The sequence below is a fragment of the Pelophylax lessonae genome, assembly GCF_965119305.1.
Source record: "Pelophylax lessonae genome assembly, chromosome: 3".
NCBI classification, from domain to species: domain Eukaryota; kingdom Metazoa; phylum Chordata; class Amphibia; order Anura; family Ranidae; genus Pelophylax; species Pelophylax lessonae.
In genome coordinates, this window is record NC_138770.1 from 581,337,413 (window position 1) to 581,359,113 (window position 21,701).

General features: G+C 43.7%; 1 protein-coding gene across 1 annotated transcript in view; it reads right to left on the minus strand.

Annotated features, from left to right (window-relative positions):
* The window catches only part of RAB1A (RAB1A, member RAS oncogene family), a 113,281-nt gene that overhangs the window by 39,433 nt on the left and 52,147 nt on the right, over positions 1 to 21,701 (minus strand). The window contains exon 2 of the mRNA XM_082249755.1: positions 13,766 to 13,838. Within this exon, the coding sequence (XP_082105881.1) occupies positions 13,766 to 13,838 (73 nt within the window). The remainder of the gene's footprint in view (positions 1 to 13,765; positions 13,839 to 21,701) is intronic.

The window sequence follows — 21,701 nt, forward strand, 5'->3', positions numbered from 1 at the left end:
AACAGGATTGTGATATAAGGGGGGCTGTGATGTACAGGAGTCTTCACACAAACGTGTGATTCAGACCTCTGCTGGAAGAAAATTTTACTCATCGGACTGCCACAAATTTTAATTCATGGACCTGGTTTATGTGGATGCAGCATCGGCCTGTACCCCACACCAGCTCTAATGATGACAACCAAGCAATTGCATGACCACTGAGCACTCTGTCTTCACTAAGCTGTCAGTCCTAGCACTGCGAGTTGCACCAGGCAGGTAGAAGAGACAGGAGCAACTGGCTCAGGCTTTCAGCGGCGCACAGAGAGGCTGAGCCAGCTACTGGTTAAGCATCTGGGTGGATCCTGACATTGTCGGGATCACTACAGAACCTGGACCAGCTCTGACTTCAGCCAACAGCAGGCTTTAAGCCCACTGTCAGCTGAATCAGCATCACAGAAGCACAGAACAAAGTGCACTCCTGTGACCCAGAGAAGTATGGCCAAACAAGTTTAGACATTTTTCTCCTTTAACGTTGCTGCAGAATAGCCAGTAAGTGGCATTGTTAGAGATCAGGCCGTATATTTCTCTTATGACAGATGTACTTTAACCCTTTTAGTTCAGAGCTCATTGAAGCATACATGTCCATGCCAAATTTAGCAGCTTCAGTAAGGGCCAATTCACTGTGTGGTGACAGACGATCACATGGCTTCTTATGTGTCCCATTCTGTAACGCAGCCTGGCGCTGCAATAAAATGCAGACATGCTGCATTTTAGCACAGCACACTGGCCCAGATCGCACTGCAATATCAGGCAGCACACCACCCCACATTGCAGTGACATGTATGTTTTGTACACTTCAATGAAAGCGGGGCACTAAAAGCTAGCCGGCAACGCAGAGCAGTCGGAGTGCTGAATCGCTCCAGCTGCTCTGCGATTGCAGTGTGAATTGGCCCTTAACCTGAAAAGGAGGGCTCATTCACAACTGTTCATCACCCAGATTGGTATATGTCTATGGCAGGCAAGACCAGGTGTTCAGCTGCAGTCGCTCAGTAACTACAAATTGGTATCGGATACATGAATCTGTATGCATGCAATTGCACATAGAGGTTTACTTGTGATCCGAGAATACAAACAACCTGCATACAGAGCCATTTGTTCCTAGCTGTATAGAATCACTTCGAGTGGTTGCATGTGAACAGCCATGGACCATATCAGCCTGTCATTGAGTTGCACAGGCTACCTTGTCTGCAGCTGAACATAAACACCCGTCTGCTAATTGAACATAAAAAGGCTGTTCTGGGTGGTATACTGCCAGGACCAGCTATGCGACTAAGCTCTAACTGACTCTTTGCATAAGGGATCGACCGATTATCGGTGGGGCCGATTTTCAGTTTTTTTTTTTTTTTTTTTTTTTTTTTAAGTATTGGTAACAAACTTGCTGATATGGCCAATTTAGCTTCAAGTGGTTGGAGTGATGCCTGCAGCTACAGGCATCACCCCGGTACCATTTTCTAGAGCCGACGGTCAGCTTTTTAACAGCCAATGCAGCCAATCAGCTGTTATTACAAGCAGCAGGAGGGAAGTCTCCCCCACTCCACCCGGGTCTTCCATCCAAACGGGAGACCCAAAACAAAAAGCCGGCGGATGACCCCAATAAATCGGCTCTGATCAGGTATCCCAAGTAGTAGTCATGACTTCCGGTTACTGTAGCCTTAAATGTGCCATTTTTTTTTTTTTTTTTTTTTTTTTTTAAATACAGCATTCAAAACCGCCAAGTTTGGCTGTTTTGAATGCTTTTAAGTGCAGAGGAGGGGTTTGGGGTCTTGCAGATCCCTTCATAAAGAGTACCTGTCACTGTATTAGTTACAAGGGATGCTTACATTCCTGTGACAGCAATAAAAGTGATCAAAAAAAAAAAAAAGTTTAAAAAAGGAGTGTAAAAATAAAAACATTAAATGTACAGAATATCAGCATTTAATATAGGCTATCGGACTGAAGAGTGTCCGGAAAATTAGTATTGGCTTAGTATTGGTATTAGGATCTATAAAGGGTTTTACTCGACACATGTTATTAACAAAAACCCTGCAGCGATAATTATTTTTTTTTTACAATTTTTAATACTGTAACTGTAGCAGGCAATTAAAATATTTTGTAAAGCAGTCACTAAACATGGGAGGCTTTCCTCTGCAAATCCTAATACTCAAGCTGTCCCTGAATTTTTTCAGTAACGCAAATCAATATGCAACTTCTAAAATGTTCAAGCAAAGTCAGAACTTATGAACTGCACACTTTATTCTGGGATAGAGCATGACTAGTATTTTCGGAAGATTAGCATTGGCAGTTCCCATACACAACGGTCACAGCATTCCTTTCAAAATTATTTGTTACACAAGAAATGTTAATATTCAAACAATTATAAGACAAATCAGCAACTGAAAATAGTGCAATGTGAAATTTTCATTTTGCCTGTTAAATTATGAATGCCCACAGAGGTACCTGATCTGCTAAAGTATAATAGGATCCAGGTTACCTTCACCACTGCTGAAACCCTAATCCTTTCATTGTTCATTTCATGAAAAATATACCTCATCTTCCCAGCTCTGTGTCCCAGTTAAAAGTAAAACATAGGAACGCTAGTGTGTCTTTGAGCACGTTATTCTAATAATTAAGGACAAGTTAATGGCCTTTGCATTATAAAAAAAAAAAAAAAGTACATTATAACCTGCAGAGTACTGCCCAGTAATGGTACATAAGAGGGTTTTTTTTTTATACAGTAACGAAATGAATAAAGATCTTCAAGCCTGTTACACACAGGAAGTTTTTGTTTGTTTAACCGAGTGGGCTGAACAAAAAAAACTGAGATCGCAGTTCTGACTATGCAATGTACAGCGAGAAACAGCGAAGAGATCTCTACATGGGATTTCCCCAAGGAAACGGGGGAAGGGGATGTTTGTGATGCCTGAAAAGTAGCTGAATCCGTATGGAATGTATGAGGCAATAGATATAAAAGAAATTAACTTTATTTCAAAACTTCATAAACAATCTTGTATATAGCTTTTCAAACACATTTAAAATATAACATACATTTATATAAAACGGAATCACTCCCTGGTGGTGACTTTGGTCTATGGGCGGTCTCATTATCACCTTATATACCTCTACACCTGGCCTGCACTTTCATTCCCCATTTTTGTGGGGATGTATGAATGCTGCAGGCCGACACCGGTAACTTTCTTATCACTATTCCATTCCTACTTTGTCCCCTATTACTTATTTGTGAGTATTTTTTTAAGACTCTTTGCCTTCTCCGTTCCTCCCCCTCTTTTTTTTTTTTTTTTTTTTTAAGATATGAACTAAGGTTGTTAGTTAGACTCTCCTGGGTGACTTTTTTCCTTTTCTAGGACCCTTAATAGGTCTCTTTAAAATATAGAGGCTCTTCACTAGGGATGCACCGAAACTTCAGCCACCCAAATTTTCGGCCGAAAATGGGTTAAAAATGCCAAAATAATGGCCGCAGTGAGGAAGAAGGAGGGCGCAGCGCAGGTTTGAAAAGTCCTCTGGCCGGCCGCCTGCCTCTCGATGTCCCTACTACGTGTGTATGAATGAACTGACACACCGAGTGGGAGGGCGGCCGCTAATAGCTATAACTATGTGAGCGCTTCACTTCCCTGTCATGCTGGTATCTCCTCTGACAGGGAAGTGAAGCGCTCACATAGTTATAGCTATTAGTGGCCACTCGCCCACCCGGTGTGTTAGTACATTCATGCACAGATCGTAGTAGTAGTAGTGACATCACAGGGAGGCGGGCTGCCGGCCAGAGGCGGGTCTTTTGAAACTGGAAGAGCACCGGAGAAGCAGAGTGAGAGTAAGGAGATCGCATCCTTGGGATGGGGAGGGACGCTGAGGCGGGGGGGGGGGGGTGTACTGCCGAGGGGGACTCTGAGGCACTGGGGGGGGGGGGGGGGGAGCTGAGGCCACTGCTGGTCACTGATGCATTAGCGACCGACCAGTGGCAGTTAATTAACCCCTTTGTGCTGCATTAGTGCAACCAGTATCAGTGCAACCAGTGTTAATTAACACTGATACTGGTTGCACTTGTGCAGCACAAAAGGGGTTAATTAACTGCCACTGGTCGGTCACTAATGCATCAGTGACAATACATTAACCCCCTCATTCTGCATAATACAAATACCATCGTTAATTAAATTAACCTCTTGCCATCCGTCACAGTACATATACTGACAGGGTGGCAGCGACAGGTGTACGTCGCTGCCTGTTTTTGGTGTATGCCCCTCTTCTATCTATTTTAAAATTATTTGGGGGAAAAAGTAATTTTCGGTTTTTGGCCAAGGGCATCCTGCATTTTCGGTTTCGGCCCAGAATTTTCATTTCGGTGCATCCCTAATCTTCACCATTGGGCTTTAAACTAAGGAAAAATAGGTACGTCAGTTACCAATAAAACTTTTCATATATTTTTACATTTAATATTCCTTTTTTCCTTTGCGGGATGGTTTTCACAAGGTTTTTCCTTCTTTCTTCTCTGCGTTCTTTTTTCTCTCCTTCCCATTTCTTGTCCGCCAGGTCTGCATCTGTCCGGTTTTGCCCCTGCCCCTTGTGGTTCCTGGGTGAGGGCCACTGTCCTGGTGCATCCCTGGGCCATCAGGACTGTACAACTCATACAGTCGGTACTTTAGGATATAAGGCTGAGTGGACCACATATTTATTTAAGTGTTTTACCTATATGTATATATGTCCCAAATGCGTCTATATCTGTGATGCATATGTATATTACTTACCTGTTCTTTGTACCATGCATGTACATATGCTTTACAAGGAGCTGTGGACCAATATACCCCGAGGAAGACTTTATCAAGCTGAAACGCGTAGGGGTTTGGGTCCTATCTAGAGATATACTCCTTGCTCTTTATATACGTCTATGTGGTATCTGCCTCTTCTTGACATTGTACTGAGGTTTTATATAAACGTATGTTATATTTTAAATGTGTTTGAAAAGCTAAATACAAGATTGTTTATGAAGTTTTGAAATAAAGTTCATTTATTTTATATCTATTGCCTCATACATTCCATACAGATTCCGCTACTTTTCAGGCATCAAACATCCCCTTCCCCCATTTCCTTGGGGAAATCCTACGTAGGGAACTCTTCCCTGTTTTTCTACAATAATTTGGGATGGATGCCGCCAGTAAACTTTTGCGAGTGTAATATAGCAGCTTTTTGTTAGTACAGCGATTTCCCTACGGTGCTATTGTGTTCTGAAAAAACCCCAACGCCCCATCGCACCAGAACAAACCAGTCAGCACTTGCAGCCAATGGCAGATGCTGATCGGTTGCTAGTTTTCTTACATGCTTGTTGTTGGACAGAAGCAGAATGTGAGAGTGGCTTCTGTTAGGTGAGGGCGCTATACACAGTGTTGGGATGTGTACAGTCCCTTAAGCTAGGTACACATGGGCCAAAAATCAGCCAAAGGTTGGTTCAGCAGTTACTGGCAGACTTTCGGCTGATTTTTGGTCCATGTGCACCTAGCTTTAGGGCCTGTGCACTTCCCTGCACTGTGCTATTTAATACACACTTTTTTGTGCAGTTTGGAGGATTTTTTTTGAACACACCTAATGCATGCCCTGCTCCAATCGTCAACATGTATCCCACTGCAATAAAAGCGCCTGCATCTATGTGATCAGATGAGCTGTAGCACACTTTATGTGCACTGGGCTGCAATTAACAACGAACAGTAAGGCCCCTTTCACACAGGCGGACCGTTCAGATCCGCCTGTCAGTTTTTTTGGCGGATCTGAACGGTCCCCCCATGCATCTCTATGGGGCGACGGATGTCAGCGGAGACATGTCCGCTGACATCCGATCCGATAAGTCAAATCTGGATGGATGGAAACCCCCTTTTCCATCCGTCCAGCGGATCGGATGAGAACGGACCGACGGTCCGTTCCCATCCGATTTCCCCCATAGAGATGCATGGGGAACTGACAGCTGTGTCTCCGCACACAGCGCAGAGACACAGCTGTCATCCTCCTGCTCTGCGGGGGATTGGCGGTTCGATCCCCTGCTGAGAAAAACAGAGTCCGTCCGACGGACAGTGTGTGTGAAAGAGCCCTTACACATACATTGCACTTGAATTGTGGTGTTAAATTAAAGGGCAATTTAGTCTTTTTTACTAAACATTATACAGCACGGCAGGTCAAAAAAATAGTGAGTAAAATCTGAAAAATGTATTTACCATATATCTCATAACCTCTGTTATGTTTGTTCTAGCTGTTATAAAAAAAATCTATTGTGTTCAAGGGTAATCTACTTAAATGAAAAACGGTGGTATACTCGCACCTAGGTATTTATTTATGGTATTTTGGGAAGCAGCAAGTATTCAAGAACACTACCAAAGTAGTGATCTCATAGGTAAATGATGGATGTGTAAATGACCGCGCTACCCTAATAATTTTCTGTGGCAGTATAAATATAAATGAAAACTGCCTGTGCAATCTTATAACCAATGCTCATATAGTAACTTGGTGGGATAAATGAATAATGTATTACTGTGAAATACCGTGATTCCTCTTAAAGTGCAACGTGCTGAATAATAAATATATTGTAAAATATAACACTCAAAAAATAGATATAATAAATATATAAATGTCCAATGCAATCAAGTCCATAAAGTGAATACAAAAAATTGTGCAAAAAACGTGCTCAAAACACTGCCGGTGTGGGGATGAAAGTGCTGCGTGCCGGTGATCCTTGGGTTCTCACTCTGTGCCCAGGGGTAAGGTAGCACACTTACCGGAAGGTGTGGATTCCAATGGCATACGCCAAAAGGAATCGAAATCGCTTTGTCTGCTGCTCCTGTATATCGATAGGTGGGTGGACGGTCTCCTTATAGATATAGGTAAGCGTTCCGCATGGAAGAAAGAAGGTAGAAGCTCCTCATAGTGTAAAAAGGTTTTTCCTTTTATTAGACTTCAACTGTACTGTGATCATTCCAGGACTAGTCTAGATCCATAGGCGGCAGGCTCTGGACGGAGGGTGTTCCTGGTTCCAGGTGGAGAAGCGTCCCTGTGGATGTGGAGAGAGGAGTGTGCTTGGAAAGTGTTGCACCTGCTGAGTTTTCTCCGTCAGGGGGATCTGTCTGAGACGGAGAAAACTCAGCAGGTGCAACACTTTCCAAGCACACTCCTCTCTCCACATCCACAGGGACGCTTCTCCACCTGGAACCAGGAACACCCTCCGTCCAGAGCCTGCCGCCTATGGATCTAGACTAGTCCTGGAATGATCACAGTACAGTTGAAGTCTAATAAAAGGAAAAACCTTTTTACACTATGAGGAGCTTCTACCTTCTTTCTTCCATGCGGAACGCTTACCTATATCCATAAGGAGACCGTCCACCCACCTATCGATATACAGGAGCAGCAGACAAAGCGATTTCGATTCCTTTTGGCGTATGCCATTGGAATCCACACCTTCCGGTAAGTGTGCTACCTTACCCCTGAGCACAGAGTGAGAACCCAAAGGATCACCGGCACGCAGCACTTTCATCCCCACACCGGCAGTGTTTTGAGCACGTTTTTTGCACAATTTTTTGTATTCACTTTATGGACTTGATTGCATTGGACATTTATATATTTATTATATCTATTTTTTGAGTGTTATATTTTACAATATATTTATTATTCAGCACGTTGCACTTTAAGAGGAATCACGGTATTTCACAGTAATACATTATTCATTTATCCCACCAAGTTACTATATGAGCATTGGTTATAAGATTGCACAGGCACTTTTCATTTATATTTCTACTGCCACAGAAAATTATTAGGGTAGCGCGGTCATTTACACATCCATCATTAATCTACTTAAAGCTGAACTCTAAGCAGATATTAGGGTGGAAAAAAGTAAATAAAAAAATTAATTTTTTTCATTTTCTTTAAAACTGCTTTTATATTTTTATCAAACTTCGCTTTTGGAGTAAAAATCTAGTTTTCTATTTAAGATGCATTAATAATTTATTCAGCATGAAATTGAGCTTAGTTATGTAGCATGAGGCTGTATATTCTGCAATATTTACATTTTTGCTAAACTCAATGAATCCAAGCTCTGCAAGCTGAGATAACATTGATGCATTCACACAATTTCCCACTACCAGCAACAATGAGTTCTTACATTTAAAGAGTACCTGTCATTTTAGATCATCAAATCAGCACCTGTTAGCGGGCATCCACTCACCTCCTGCCGCCACCTCCACCACCTTGTGTCACTGCCACATCACCAGCCGTCCCATTAAATTGAACAGGACTGTCGGGGAGTCAACAGCGGGTCCGAGGAGGAGCCGCTGCGGGACAGATGACAGTTGCTCTTTAAAGAATTTTGGTTTAAATCGAGTGGATTTAAATCAAGCTTTTTTACCAGTGATTTAAATCAACTTTATTTAATCAAATCCACCCTGGCAGATATAAAGACATATCAGTAAATGCATTTTAAATACAAGCAGTGTTAGTATAAACAGTGCAAGTACCGGAATTTGACTTGGTATCAAGCCTTGCAGCAATTTGTAGAGAATAGCTCTCAATGCGTTAAACAGCATTCAGTGTTTTTTGGGGTCAAAATTCCCTCTCCTGAATGCGATTGGGCATTCAGAAAACATCCTCTCAACTCCCCTGCTACTAAACTGCTAAAAACATCTATGTGCACATGGACAAATAGGATAACAGAGGACTTCAAGGGCAGGAAAACAAAAAAACAAAAACTGAGTTTTACAGTGCATGCATGGGGCCTTACTGTGTATTTAGCTGCTTGCCTGCAGTCCTACAGAGATGCACCTTTAGATTTTGATGACAATCGCCAAGATATCTGCACAGACAAAACATTCAATATATCCAGTGTTTGCATGACACTGGACACACTAAGGCCCCTCTCACACGGGCTTTCCGATAAGGTCTGCCTGTCAGTTTTTCAGGCGGACCTGATCGGATGCTCCATGCACCCCTATGCGATCCCGTTTGTGAAATTCGGATGGATAGAAACCCTATTTTCCATCCGCCTGGAAGATTGGATCAGATGAAAAAATAGACAGGCTGCCGTTATCACCCGATCTCCCACAGAGGAGAGCGGGGCTCTTACAGCTCCTTCTCTGCAAAGTAAGCGGGGACGGAATTGTCATCCGCCTGCTCAGCAGGGATCGGCGGATCGTTCCCCGTTGAGCAAAAACTGAGTCCGTTGGGCGCACCCCGCCCGTGTGAAAGGGGCCTTAATATTTCAAAAGTCAGTATCAGCATAACAGAAAAACTGAATTTTTGTAAAATCTTACCTGTAAAATTCCTTTCTCTGAGTCCTCCGACAGTCGCCGCCTCTTCATATTCGTCACATATGGGGTATTAGACTTTGCTCCGAAGGAGTAGCTAGGCAACAGAATATGTTAACAATAAAGCTTTTAACATATCCCACCCTCAAGGGGTGGTCCCCTCAGTCAATACCCTCCTACTTCCTGCAACCATATCTCAGTTTTAGTGGAATAGCAGTAAAGTATACAAACAAACCCCAAAAGAGGGGCGGGGGCGGCGACTGTCGGAGGACTCAGAGAAAGGAATTTTACAGGTAAGATTTTACAAAAATTCCGTTTTCTCTTACGTCCTCCGACAGTCGCCGCCTCTTCATATTCGTCACATATGGGGACGTCCCAAAGCAGTGCAAACATGAGGGGAGGGAAACACATCCGCGCCGAAAGGCAACGCAGTCTCCGCATCAAAGAAAGGAACCTTACCAAAGGAAGGAAACCAGCTGGGCTATAGTAAAAAACAATTGCTCAACAGGAGCAACATCCCAGGAAAAGACAAATAACCAGGGGATAAAACTTTATCCCAACAGCCAGAGGTCCCCAACAAGGGACCCTAGGGAATCGCCGCACTAAGAACCTTGCGGCCAAAGGAAGCATCTGCCGATGCCTGAACATCTACTTTGTAGAACTTTGTGAAAGTGTGTACGGTCGACCAGGTCGCCGCCTTACACACCTGGGCTACAGAAGCCCCATGACGACAGGCCCAGGACGTACTCAGAGATCTAGTAGAGTGCGCCTTCACAGGCACAGGGGGAACCTTCCCCTGCAAAGCATAGGCCTGTTCAATGGTCTGCCTGATCCATTTGGCGATGGTAGAGGCCGACGCAGCCATGCCCTTCCGAGAACCCTCAGGAAGAACAAACAAGGAGTCCGTCTTTCGAAAAGACTCAGTCGATGTAAGGTAAACCCTTATCGCCCGAACCACATCCAGAGAATGTAATCTCACCTCCTTAGGATGTTTAGGCTTCGCGCACAGCGAAGGTAAGACAATATCCTCATTAAGATGGAAATCCGAAACTCGTTTCGGTAGAAAAGAAGGATTAGGTCGCAAGACCACCTTATCCAAATGAACAACCAGATACGGAGACTTGCAGGACAAAGCTGCTAGCTCCAACACTCTGCGAGCCGAAGTGATCGCCACCAAAAAGGCGACCTTTTTGGACAACATAGACAACGAGATCTCCCTGATCTGTTCAAAAGGAGCACGTTGCAACACAGACAGAACGAGATTCAAGTCCCAAGGGGGCAAAGGATCCCTCCTAGGAGGAACCAGATGCCGCACACCCTGAATAAAAGTGCCAACCAAGGAGTTGGAGGCCACGGGACGTTGAAACAGAACGGCCAGCGCAGATACCTGACCCTTGATCGTAGCCAGCGCCAAACGCTGATCGACACCCGTTTGAAGGAAGGACAGCACTCGGGAAACCGAGTATGTGCGGGGTGAAAACCCCCTGGACTCACACCAGGCAAAATAGGCCTTCCAAGTACGGTAATAAACCTTCCCCGAGGAAGACTTCCTCGCGTTGATCAAAGTATGAACGACCTCTGGGGAGAGACCCCTCTCCTTTAGGACCTCGGTCTCAACAGCCAGGCCGTTAAAGCCAGAGACTGTAAAGCAGGATGGTATATCGGTCCTTGAGACAGTAGATCGTCTCGAAGAGGCAGGCGCCACGGGGCGTCGACCGCCAGATTTACGAGGTCTGCGTACCAGGACCGGCGAGGCCAGTCCGGTGCCACCAGAATCACCGTGCTGCGTTCCGAGTGTAACCTGCGAAGGAACCTGGACAGCAACTGAATCGGTGGAGCTAAGTAAAGGTAGAGAGAAAACTCAAATAAAATATCAAAAAAGAAGAAAGTCTGGGGCAAAAAGCCCCAGCACAGAGAGAGCCAGCCACTCCTGACAAGCTACACATTAAAACTGAGATATGGTTGCAGGAAGTAGGAGGGTATTGACTGAGGGGACCACCCCTTGAGGGTGGGATATGTTAAAAGCTTTAATGTTAACATATTCTGTTGCCTAGCTACTCCTTCGGAGCAAAGTCTAATACCCCATATGTGACGAATATGAAGAGGCGGCGACTGTCGGAGGACGTAAGAGAAAAACATATTGCAAATACTGTTGAGCTTTCTTTTCTCATTGCCAAGGCTAACATGAAACATGGCAGAAAAACAAAAAGGTTATGATGCCACTTAGATATATTATGCTTCAAATGCCACTTTCAGAACAATTTGGACACACTGGTCCCCTATAACAAACACTGGAAACATCTACGGTGCATACAGACGGTACATTTGTAGGGCAAAAACCTGTGAATGTATGACCCTGTGGATAAAATGGGTGCCAATACCCAATCAGCTTTACTGATGCTTTTTCACACCTTAAGTGGCCATCGACAAGATCTTTTATACACACACACACACCACAAGATTTACAAACACACACAGGGCCTTATAGTTGTTTTATGTTTTTCACTTATCGGAGACCTGTATTGATCCAGCTCCGTGTTGGGCTGCATTGCTTTTCTTCCCTCTTCCTGCATTCACACGACACAGAGGCAGCAGCAGCAGGAGCCATTTGTTCCTGTTGCTGTCAACTCCCGATAAGGGGGGGGGGGAATCGAGACGCGATATGTGTATATATGGAAGCAAACAGCCCAGCTCAGGAGCACCCCCACAGTTTAGGGGCTACTCTAAGGAGGAGGAGCCGACAGCACCAGTGGGGGACCCCGGAGGAGGTAATACAATTGCACAGAACAGTTAAGTATACCATGATAAAGTCGTGAGGCTCTCATGCTATTACTAAAGTGAAATAAATGGCTAACTGAGGTCAAACACCAATTAAGCAAACACTGGGCTAATAAAATGAAATAAATGTAAGGTCCTGCGTTGTTAAAGTGATATTGTGCACACAATGCTAAATTTATCAATCTGTGTGAAAAAAACTAAATAGTACAGGGATAATGCATATAGAATCCAAACGAAAATACTGCATTCAAATATACTATGTATAGTCCAATAATATACAAAGCCAAAATACCATACCGTGAATCAAAAAATAAATAGGGACACATATAATATGGGTACAAACAGAAAGTCTTTCATATGGCATCAATCACAGCGTGTCCCTTCACCATGTGATAAACGCTAATATGTGGGGACTCCAAAGATAACAGCATTAGAAATAAGCTTTTCAGTGCAAAGGGGATTCCCTGATGAAGTCACGTGGGCATGCCGCAACGCGTTCGTTAATGTATTGTCAGGCTGTTTTTAAAGGGAGTACCTAGTTGCTACTTCAAATTTTATAAAACGGTAATGCGCTATAGAGCTTCAACTTTTATCCACATATTATAGAGCCTATTAAAGAAAGAGGATCGCAGAGGTGACATTTTTTACCCCTAGAGGTGCTGAGAAGGAAGGGTTTGCACCGAAAAGTTTAAAATACAATGTTATTATGACCTTACAGCAGTAAAGTAAACGGCCTGTCAGCACTGAGGTAAGTAAACCATGTTTTTAATTAAAATTTGAAAAAAAATGGCCTTTAGCATCAGTTTAGTGTTTGCTATCGGAATTAAATCTTTAGATTGCCAATTTCCTAAAACTCACCACAATCAAATGCATATACATATTTATTTTGCATTCAATTTACCAAAAAGCCATTTTATCCCTAAAAGTATAAAAACATGTTCCAACTTAAAATGCAGAAAGCAGATCCAAAAGGTACAATGCAGGCTATAGCCATATACATTGTACCCCAACCTGCACACTTAAGAGCATCTTATTCCTGCCAGCTACCCAGCAGTGCCAGTATGAGCCTGTGGGGGGTGGTCTAACTGAAGAAGGTGGTTGGAGATGTATATCCTGCTTTCATACATAATTTAATATTGTACTGATTATACATAATTTAATAATTGAACAATCATTGCATATTCAGATATTCGCTAAAGCCAAACGAAACAAAGGTTCCTGCAACTGTAAAATTCACAGTAAACTGCAAAGTCAGTTCTAGGGGGATGTCAGCAGGTTAAAAACAGACACTGGCTTGTGATCTCTGGAAGCAGCTATATCCTATGTACAATGTGGACAGATCATTGTCAGTTTTATCGAACATCTTGTCCTTTCAACCAGATATTTCTATCAACACGCTGCACACTTTCTATTCCACGGGTTTTAGAAGGCAAGGTGAATCGCAGCACAGAGTACCTAAACTGTGAATAGAACTCCCCAGACACGCATGGATTCACAAACACTTCAATAACCAGAAATAAACGTTGCAATGGTTTCCAACTTTAAATGTTATGTCTTTTCCCAATTCAGAGATGAAAAAATGTCAATATAGAGTTCACATTCAACAATAAGAAAGGCAAAAACGGTGTAAAGAATTGCACTGAAGTTCAATAAAATGAATAAATTAAATAAAATGGTGTACTTACTGCAAACCTAAGCAAAAGGCAAGATTTTCCCACACCGGAGTCTCCAATCAGAAGCAATTTGAATAAATAGTCACTGTAAAGAGAAGGAGGAGAGAGTTTACACACAGGAAAAGCTTAACCAGTCAGTCATCTTCCCCGTGTCACCATCACATGACAGAATTTCCACAGCTCCGACCAGAAGATGCATCCCCCCCCCCCCCCCCTCTCCCAGCCAAGCCTGCAAAAACCTGGCAGCTTCTACTCAGACGACACATAAATGTTATAAAATGTTAGGCCAAAAAAAAAAAAAGAAGGACTATCAGGCAAAGATTATACTCAACTTTATACACCAATACAACAAATTCCACTTTTAAAAAAAGCCTAATGTGTTTTCCCGTGTTTTCTGCTACTTTATACTTTTATTTTTTCCTGTTGAAGGTTTAAACAAGAGGAAGGTTTAATCACATGGAAATGCTGAAATTACAGCATGTTCCGTTGATTATGGATGGATATGGTAAAATAAAAAAAAAAGATTTCATGCATGCATTTTTGCTTCTAGAAAACTGGTTCTTTTTTGGCATTATAGTAGAACAGCAACTTTTTTTTTTTTTTATAGTTTTGGATACAGTGGAGAAGCTTTAGAACACCTGTCAGGTTTTTATTGCCATTTGTGCCCACCTTAGGGAGATTGATCCCTCTCTAATTGAGTGGGCATTAGAGCAGAAATAGAGGGGAACACCAGTTCTGGTGAACACCAGGGATTTTCCTCCGCTTTAAAAAACAGTACTTCTCCTGTACTCGAGTGGTATGCAAAAAAGGTGAGCGTCTTATGTGGTCTTTGTTAACACCACCTTAGGTCTTGCCGTCCCCTCAGGACCAATGGTATTCAAAATACACTGACAGACAAGAGAAGGGAGCACGACCTTGTGCATTACCACTAAAAAGGTTTAGTAAAATCCAAAAAAGCAACATACATTGTACTCAAACACATATGGTAGTTGCACACATGTAAAGACAATGGAACCAATCGCCTCCAAGACAGCCAGGACACGCCTACGGTGCCGGATGACGTGCTGGTATCCGCATGAACCTGTCTGACACGTTTCGAGGGAGGAACCTCTTCCTCAGAGCCAAAAAGTGCTACTGACCCACCATTGCATTCGCAAGGTGTGTTTAGTTAGTTGGTCTGTACCACTCACAACATGCCGCGCCGCCCCACCCCACAGGGAGAAAAGGTCAAGGGTGTGGGTAACAAAGATGGAATTCATGGGATGTCTGATGCCCATGACATTAAAGGACAACACAGTGTACACTAAAGTGTATAAACCAACCACTGCCCACAACAATTGCAATGCAATCATGATTGTAGCATTGACAAAAAGGAACTGTTAAAAAAAAGTTATAAACTGAGAATAACCAATAGCAAACCATAGAAAATATTCTAAATCATTACCAAAAACTAGCAACCCATATATTGACCAGGATTGTGTGTGGTCTGGAAAATTGATTCCAGAAATCGCACACTTGCTAAAAATGCAGAGCAGCACTATATACATACATACATGTGTATGAATGTTAAACTCCATACAGTGACATTAATAGCACTGCAGAATGCTTGGGGTCCTGTTGAGCTCACTCCAGATTTCAAAGCAACATTGGGTCAGTTTGTACACCAGTAGTGCGAGACCCGCGCAACCGTACATGCCCCCAGCCACATAGCACCGGCTTGAAATACACGCCTGCTAGTACACCAGGGAGTGCGAGTGGATCTGCAGTCCACCTTCCAATACATCACTACTGGGTGTACCACGGCGCCAAATTAACCTGCCCGACAGACGGCAGAGGGAAACACTAGTGTGACTCCCTGAGCACAATCAAAGATCAAGGGAGGCCCGGCAGCAGGGCTCAACAAACCCCGGGCGCCAGGTCGCATTTACGACTAGAATTAGCGACCTGGCGCCTGGGGTGCCCTGCAGGAGGTGTCCTGACCCTTTTGCGCCCCCACCTCCTCCCCGAGTGCACGGACTTCCGCGCCGTCTGAAAATTGAGGCCCCGGCTTTTTGGCCTTCTGTGAGATGAGAGAGGCTTCCAATGGGGAATTGGCACCCTCTTGTGGTGGCCGGGAGTAAAGACTGTTTCCACTGCCTGTTCATGCATTCCCATCTCCTTCCCAAGAGGCGATGAGAGGGAAGTTTTTGTAGGCTTCATCTCCCTGTCCAGTTACCTTTGCTTAAAAAAAGGTAAAGTGGACAGATAGTGTGGTTATTAATTTATTTAAATTAAAAAAAAAAAAAAAATCTCTTTTTTTTCAATTATTAAAAAAAGAAAATATATATATATATATATATTTTCTTTTTTTTTTTTTTTTTCATATTCTTTTTTTTTTCCCCTCATCGCCATGCCACAGCCGAGGGCCCCTTTCACACGGGCTGTCTGATCAGGTCCGCCTGTCAGTTTTTCAGGCAGACCTGATCGGACCCTTCATTCTCCTCTATGGAGCAGTAATCTGCCGCCATCTGATCCTGTCCGCCAAAAACAGACGGATGGTGGTTCTATTTTCTATCAATCCCGTGGATCAGATCAGATGGCATCGGATGGAAAGAGACAGTCTGTTTCCATCCAATTGCGCTATAGAGGAGAGTGGGGTTCTAGTTGTATTTATGTGTAAATTTAGTATCCGTTTTATTAAATAAAGCTTGGTTGTTAGTTTAAAAAAAAAAAACTGCCTCCTAACTTTTAGCTGGCTCCTAGATTTCAGGCAAATTTGTCAAGCGGCCCTGCCCGGCAGGTCACATAATGCACTACAGTGGAGACGCACTACAGTGGAGACACAAAGAACCCAAGATAAGGGGATCAAAAAGCGTATACTAAGGCATAACAGTGGAAAATCCACTGGCTTCCTCCATTAGTTCAAATATGCATTAGAAACCTATAAAAAAAAAAAAAAGTGTAGCGTGGGATGTGCCCCATCAGCTCACATGTGTGACCGCACATGTGCATGCACACAAGGATGTTGCAGGGGCTAAAGGAGTCCTAAAATTGTTTAAGCTCCATATTATATGAGCGTAAACCCTGCACCCATAAATTGTGGGTAGAGGGGGATTTGGACTCATGGCACATTGGGCAATATCCTGGTCTCTTAAGTCCACCATACAATATTATATATAGGACCCCACCAGACACAACAGAGCAGAGTGCCCAACCCTGGTGCGAGCCAGTCACATCACAGAGTGGAACTATATCTCATTAAGGCCAATGGGATTAGGGGCCCTAGGGTAAAAATCCAGTATGCCTCTCTTGTACAAAGCCTTTGATATTTTTGGCCACTATACATATTACTGATTGCCTCTATCCCAATGACCATTAGACCTTCTAAACTACCATTGTGTAAACCCAAAAAATGTCGGGGAACTGAATACTTCTCTTTCTGGTGGGTGATACTGCTCTTTTGTTCACCTATTCTGACTCTTAGGGGTTGTGTAGTTCGGCCTACATATAGTAGCCCACAAGGGAACAGCAGACAGAAAACCACAAGGGTGGTGCTACAATTAATGAATTGGTTGATCTTATATACTTTACCATCTGTGGTAATCACTTCCTTTTTGCAGTGACACATAAAAGGCAGAGGTGCCACAGTTACTCATCCCACACCTATAAACTTCCCTTCAAATCGCAAAAAGGAAGCCAAGCATTCTTTAACCCATTCCTCTTAGCTTTTCTGACCCTACTAGGAGCCACCATACTCCTCAAGTCCTTGGGTTTCCTGAAGATAAGATTGGGATGGGAAGGCAGGTGGTCTCAGGACAGGGTCTTGTTTTTATATTCTACAGCTTTTCTTCAAAACTCTCTGAATCATTGGGGCTTTATTGCTATACCTTGTGCAGAATCTAATCTGCATTTCCCCTCTACACCCTGATTTACTTTTTCCTTATTTGTATTTGGAGTGGTTGCTTCATACGAGGAAAAATATTTATGGTAGGCTTCCTCTATATGACCCTCCTCATACCCCTTTTCCTTATAATCGATTATCCGGGTACAGGTCTTAGTCAGCCTGCAGAACTGGCACATTCTTAATCCATCTGGGATGATGGTGGCTATGTGCATGGAGATAGGAGTTCACCACACTGGGCTTAAATTGGGTTCTTGAGTATTTGTGATAATCATCCACGTGCAACTCCAGATCCAGAAAGACCAGACCGGTGTCATCTAGCACATGAGTGAAGGTGATCCCATAGGGATTCTTGGAACAATAAGTCAATAAATCACCCAATACCTCATCCGACCCATCCCAGATGATCAGGATGTCATCGATACAACATGCATAGAGGCGCACGGCTTTGCCCCAGATGTACTGGCATTCCCAACAACCCATGAAAAAATGGATTTTTTGTAAGATCTTACCGTAAAATCCTTTTCTCTTAAGCTCATTGACAGACGTAGTCTTCTTGATTCTCAAGAGCTGGGTTATGTTGTCTCCGCAGGAGTAGGACTAGGCAGAAAGACAAAACGTTCTGGCTCCACCTTAGGGGCAGTCCCTGAGGGTATATCCTCCCTCTCTCTGCTACAGGGAATCAGTTCTGTTTAAAGCAGTACAGAGAATTTAACCCAACCCAACTCAATGATAGAGGGGCGGGTACTACGTCTGTCAATGAGCTTAAGAGAAAAGGATTTTACGGTAAGATCTTACAAAAAATCAATTTTTCTCTATCGCTCATTGACAGACGTAGTCTTCTTGATTCTCAAGAGCTGGGACATCCAGAAGCAGTGCCACAAATGAGGGGTGGGATTGACAAAATCAAATCCAATCTAGAAGGCCCAACCGGTGCCAAACTAGAAGTTTTAAAGGCTCATTATAAACAAAGAATGAGACTAAAGAAAAAATTTTCCAACGGAAAAAAACCCTCGAGGTAGACCACTGGTCTCCTCAAATTGCGGCCTGCAAAACCTTGCGGCCAAACGAGGCATCAGACGATGCCATTACATCAACTTTATAATGTTTAGAAAAGGTATGCACCGACGACCAGGTAGCCGCCTTGCACACCTGGACCACTGACGCCTGATGGCGAAAGGCCCATGACGCACTAAGTGCCCGAGTGGAGTGCGCCTTAACAGGGAACGGGGGCTCCCGACCCTTAATAGAATAAGCCTGCACTACCGTCTGTCTGATCCATCTGGAAATGGTCGCGGCAGATGCAGGCAACCCCTTTTTGGGTCCATCTGGGATCACAAAAAGTGAATCCGTCTTGCGAAACGAGTCTGTCGTTTTCAAGTATACCCTGATCGCCCGGACCACATCCAAGGAGTGTAAAGCAAACTCCCGAGGATGACTGGGCTTAGGACACAGGGAAGGTAATACAATTTCTTCATTCAGATGAAATTCTGAAACCACTTTTGGTAGGAAGGATGGATTCGGACGAAGAACCACCTTATCTCTATGAACCACCAGATATGGTGAACGACAAGATAATGCGGCCAGTTCTGACACCCTGCGTGCAGAAGTAATAGCCACCAAGAAGGCCACCTTCTGGGACAACGTGGGTAGAGGAATCTCCCTAATATCTTCAAAGGGAGGTTTCTGAAGAACCGACAACACTAAATTAAGATCCCAGGGGGGTAACCGAACCGACAGGCACCCTCCCCTCACAATACCCTCTCCACCGGGGTGGGGGTTTGTGGACGCCTCTACTCTCTGGTACCTGGCGTCCAAGCGAGACTTTTAACTCGCAAAGTTAGTCCCTTCACTGGGACTCCGTCGCGGCCGACCCAGCGCGGAGCTCTGGTCTGCACGCGCTCGTAGGCAGAAACCGGGGTGACCACTGGATCTCAACATCCAGCCCGTCGCCCGGCCCCGCATACTTACTCGAATATGTCGCGGCCGACCAAGCGCAATGCCATGGTCTGCGCGCGCTCGTAGGCCGGCTGGGGTGACCACAAGTGTCGCCCAGTCCGGCATTTTTGCTTGAAGATCTCACAGGAAAAAAACACTGGAGAAAACTACCTAAAAAATGTCTTTCTTAAAGAAAAAAAGTCTTGCCAGGACCAAAAGATCCCAGCAAGGAACTTAGGTCCTTACTCCTGACTAGACAGAAAAAAACTGATTCCCTGTAGCAGAGAGAGGGAGGATATACCCTCAGGGACTGCCCCTAAGGTGGAGCCAGAACGTTTTGTCTTTCTGCCTAGTCCTACTCCTGCGGAGACAACATAACCCAGCTCTTGAGAATCAAGAAGACTACGTCTGTCAATGAGCGATAGAGAAAGATTGGCGCAACTTGGGGTGAACTTGGTGCCCATAGCTGTCCCCTTGGTTTGTCTAATAGTTTCCTAAAAATGTTAAATAATTATGTGTTAAATTCAATGCTGTTATATAGGAATTGAACTTAGGCATGATGAAATGATTGATCCTTTACCAGAAAATGTTGTACGGCTTGTAGGCTAGCCTGTATTAATGTAATGCGGATGTGTATAAGGAGGCCACATCCAATTTTTTTTTAAGTAGCGTTATCTGCAACTTCCAGTTTTGCCCGCCTAGGCAATTACATCATCAGCCCCGACAGTTGACTCCTGGGATATCAGTGTCATCGATCCCAGGAGCCTTCGACATTCTTATGACAAAGCGCACATCGCAGTGTCATTACTGCGTAGGAACAAGATCCGGAGGCGCAGGCTGGGTAGCCAGCTGCATGAAATTCAGGAAATTAAGCCAGGCTGGCTTCAGCTGTCTACATCCTTCATAACTGCAGCCAGAATCAAGTGGGAGCAAAAGCAGTTTACAGTGGATATAAAATGTCTCCACACTCCTATTAAAATGTTGGGTTTCTTTGATGAAAAAAAAAAAGACAAAGATAAATCATTTCAGATCTTGTCCCACCTTAAATGTGACCTATAAACTGTACAACTCAGTTGAACAACATACTGAAATCTTTTTGGTGGAGGGAAGAATAAAAATAAAATATGGTTGCATAAGTGTGCACACCCTTAAACTAATACTTTGTTGAAGCCCCTTTCAATTTTATTACAACACTCAGTCTTTTTGGGTATGAGTCTATCAGCACGGTACATCTTGCCCATTCTCCGCAATAACACTCCAAATTTGTCAGATTGCGAGGGCTGGGTCATTCCAAAACTGTATTCTTCTTCTTCTGGTGAAGCCATTCCTTTGTTGATTTGGACATATGCGTGGTCATGGTGAAAGATGAAGTTCCTCTTCATGTAAAGCTTTCTAGCATAAGCCTGAAGGTTTTTTTTGCCAATATTAACTGGTAATTAGAACTGTTAATAACTGACTACCTTGACTAAGGCCCGTTCCAGCTGAATAATAACAGCTCCAAAGCATGATGCTTAAGGCCAAAAGGTTCTACATTGGTTTCATCAGACCATAACACATTTTCCCACATGCTTTTGGGAGACTTCAGATGTGTTTTTGCAAAATATTGCGGGGCCTGGGGGTTTTTCTTCATAAGAAAAGGCCTCCATCTTGTCACTCTACCCCATAGCCCAGACATATGTAGAATATGGGAGATTGTGGTCACATGTACCACACAGCCAGTACTTGCCAGATATTCCTGCACCTCCTTTAATGTTGCTGTAGGCATCTTGGTAGCCTCCGTGACCAGTCATCTTCTCGCCTTTTCAATTTTGAAGGGACATCCAGTTCTTGGTAATGTCACGGTTGTGCCATATTTTTTCCACTTGAGGACAGTCTTCACTGTGTTACATGGTATATTTAATGCCTTGGAAATTCTTTTGTACCCTTCTCCTGACCCATACCTTTTAACAATGAGATCCCTCTGATGCCTTGGAAGCTCTCTGCGGACCGAGGCTTTTGCTGTAGGATGCGACTAAGAAAATGTCAGGAAAGACCTACTAGAACAGCTGAACTTTTTGTTGGGGTTAATCAGAGGCACTTTAAAATTATGGCAGGTGTGTACGGACTCATATTTAACATGAGTTTGAATGT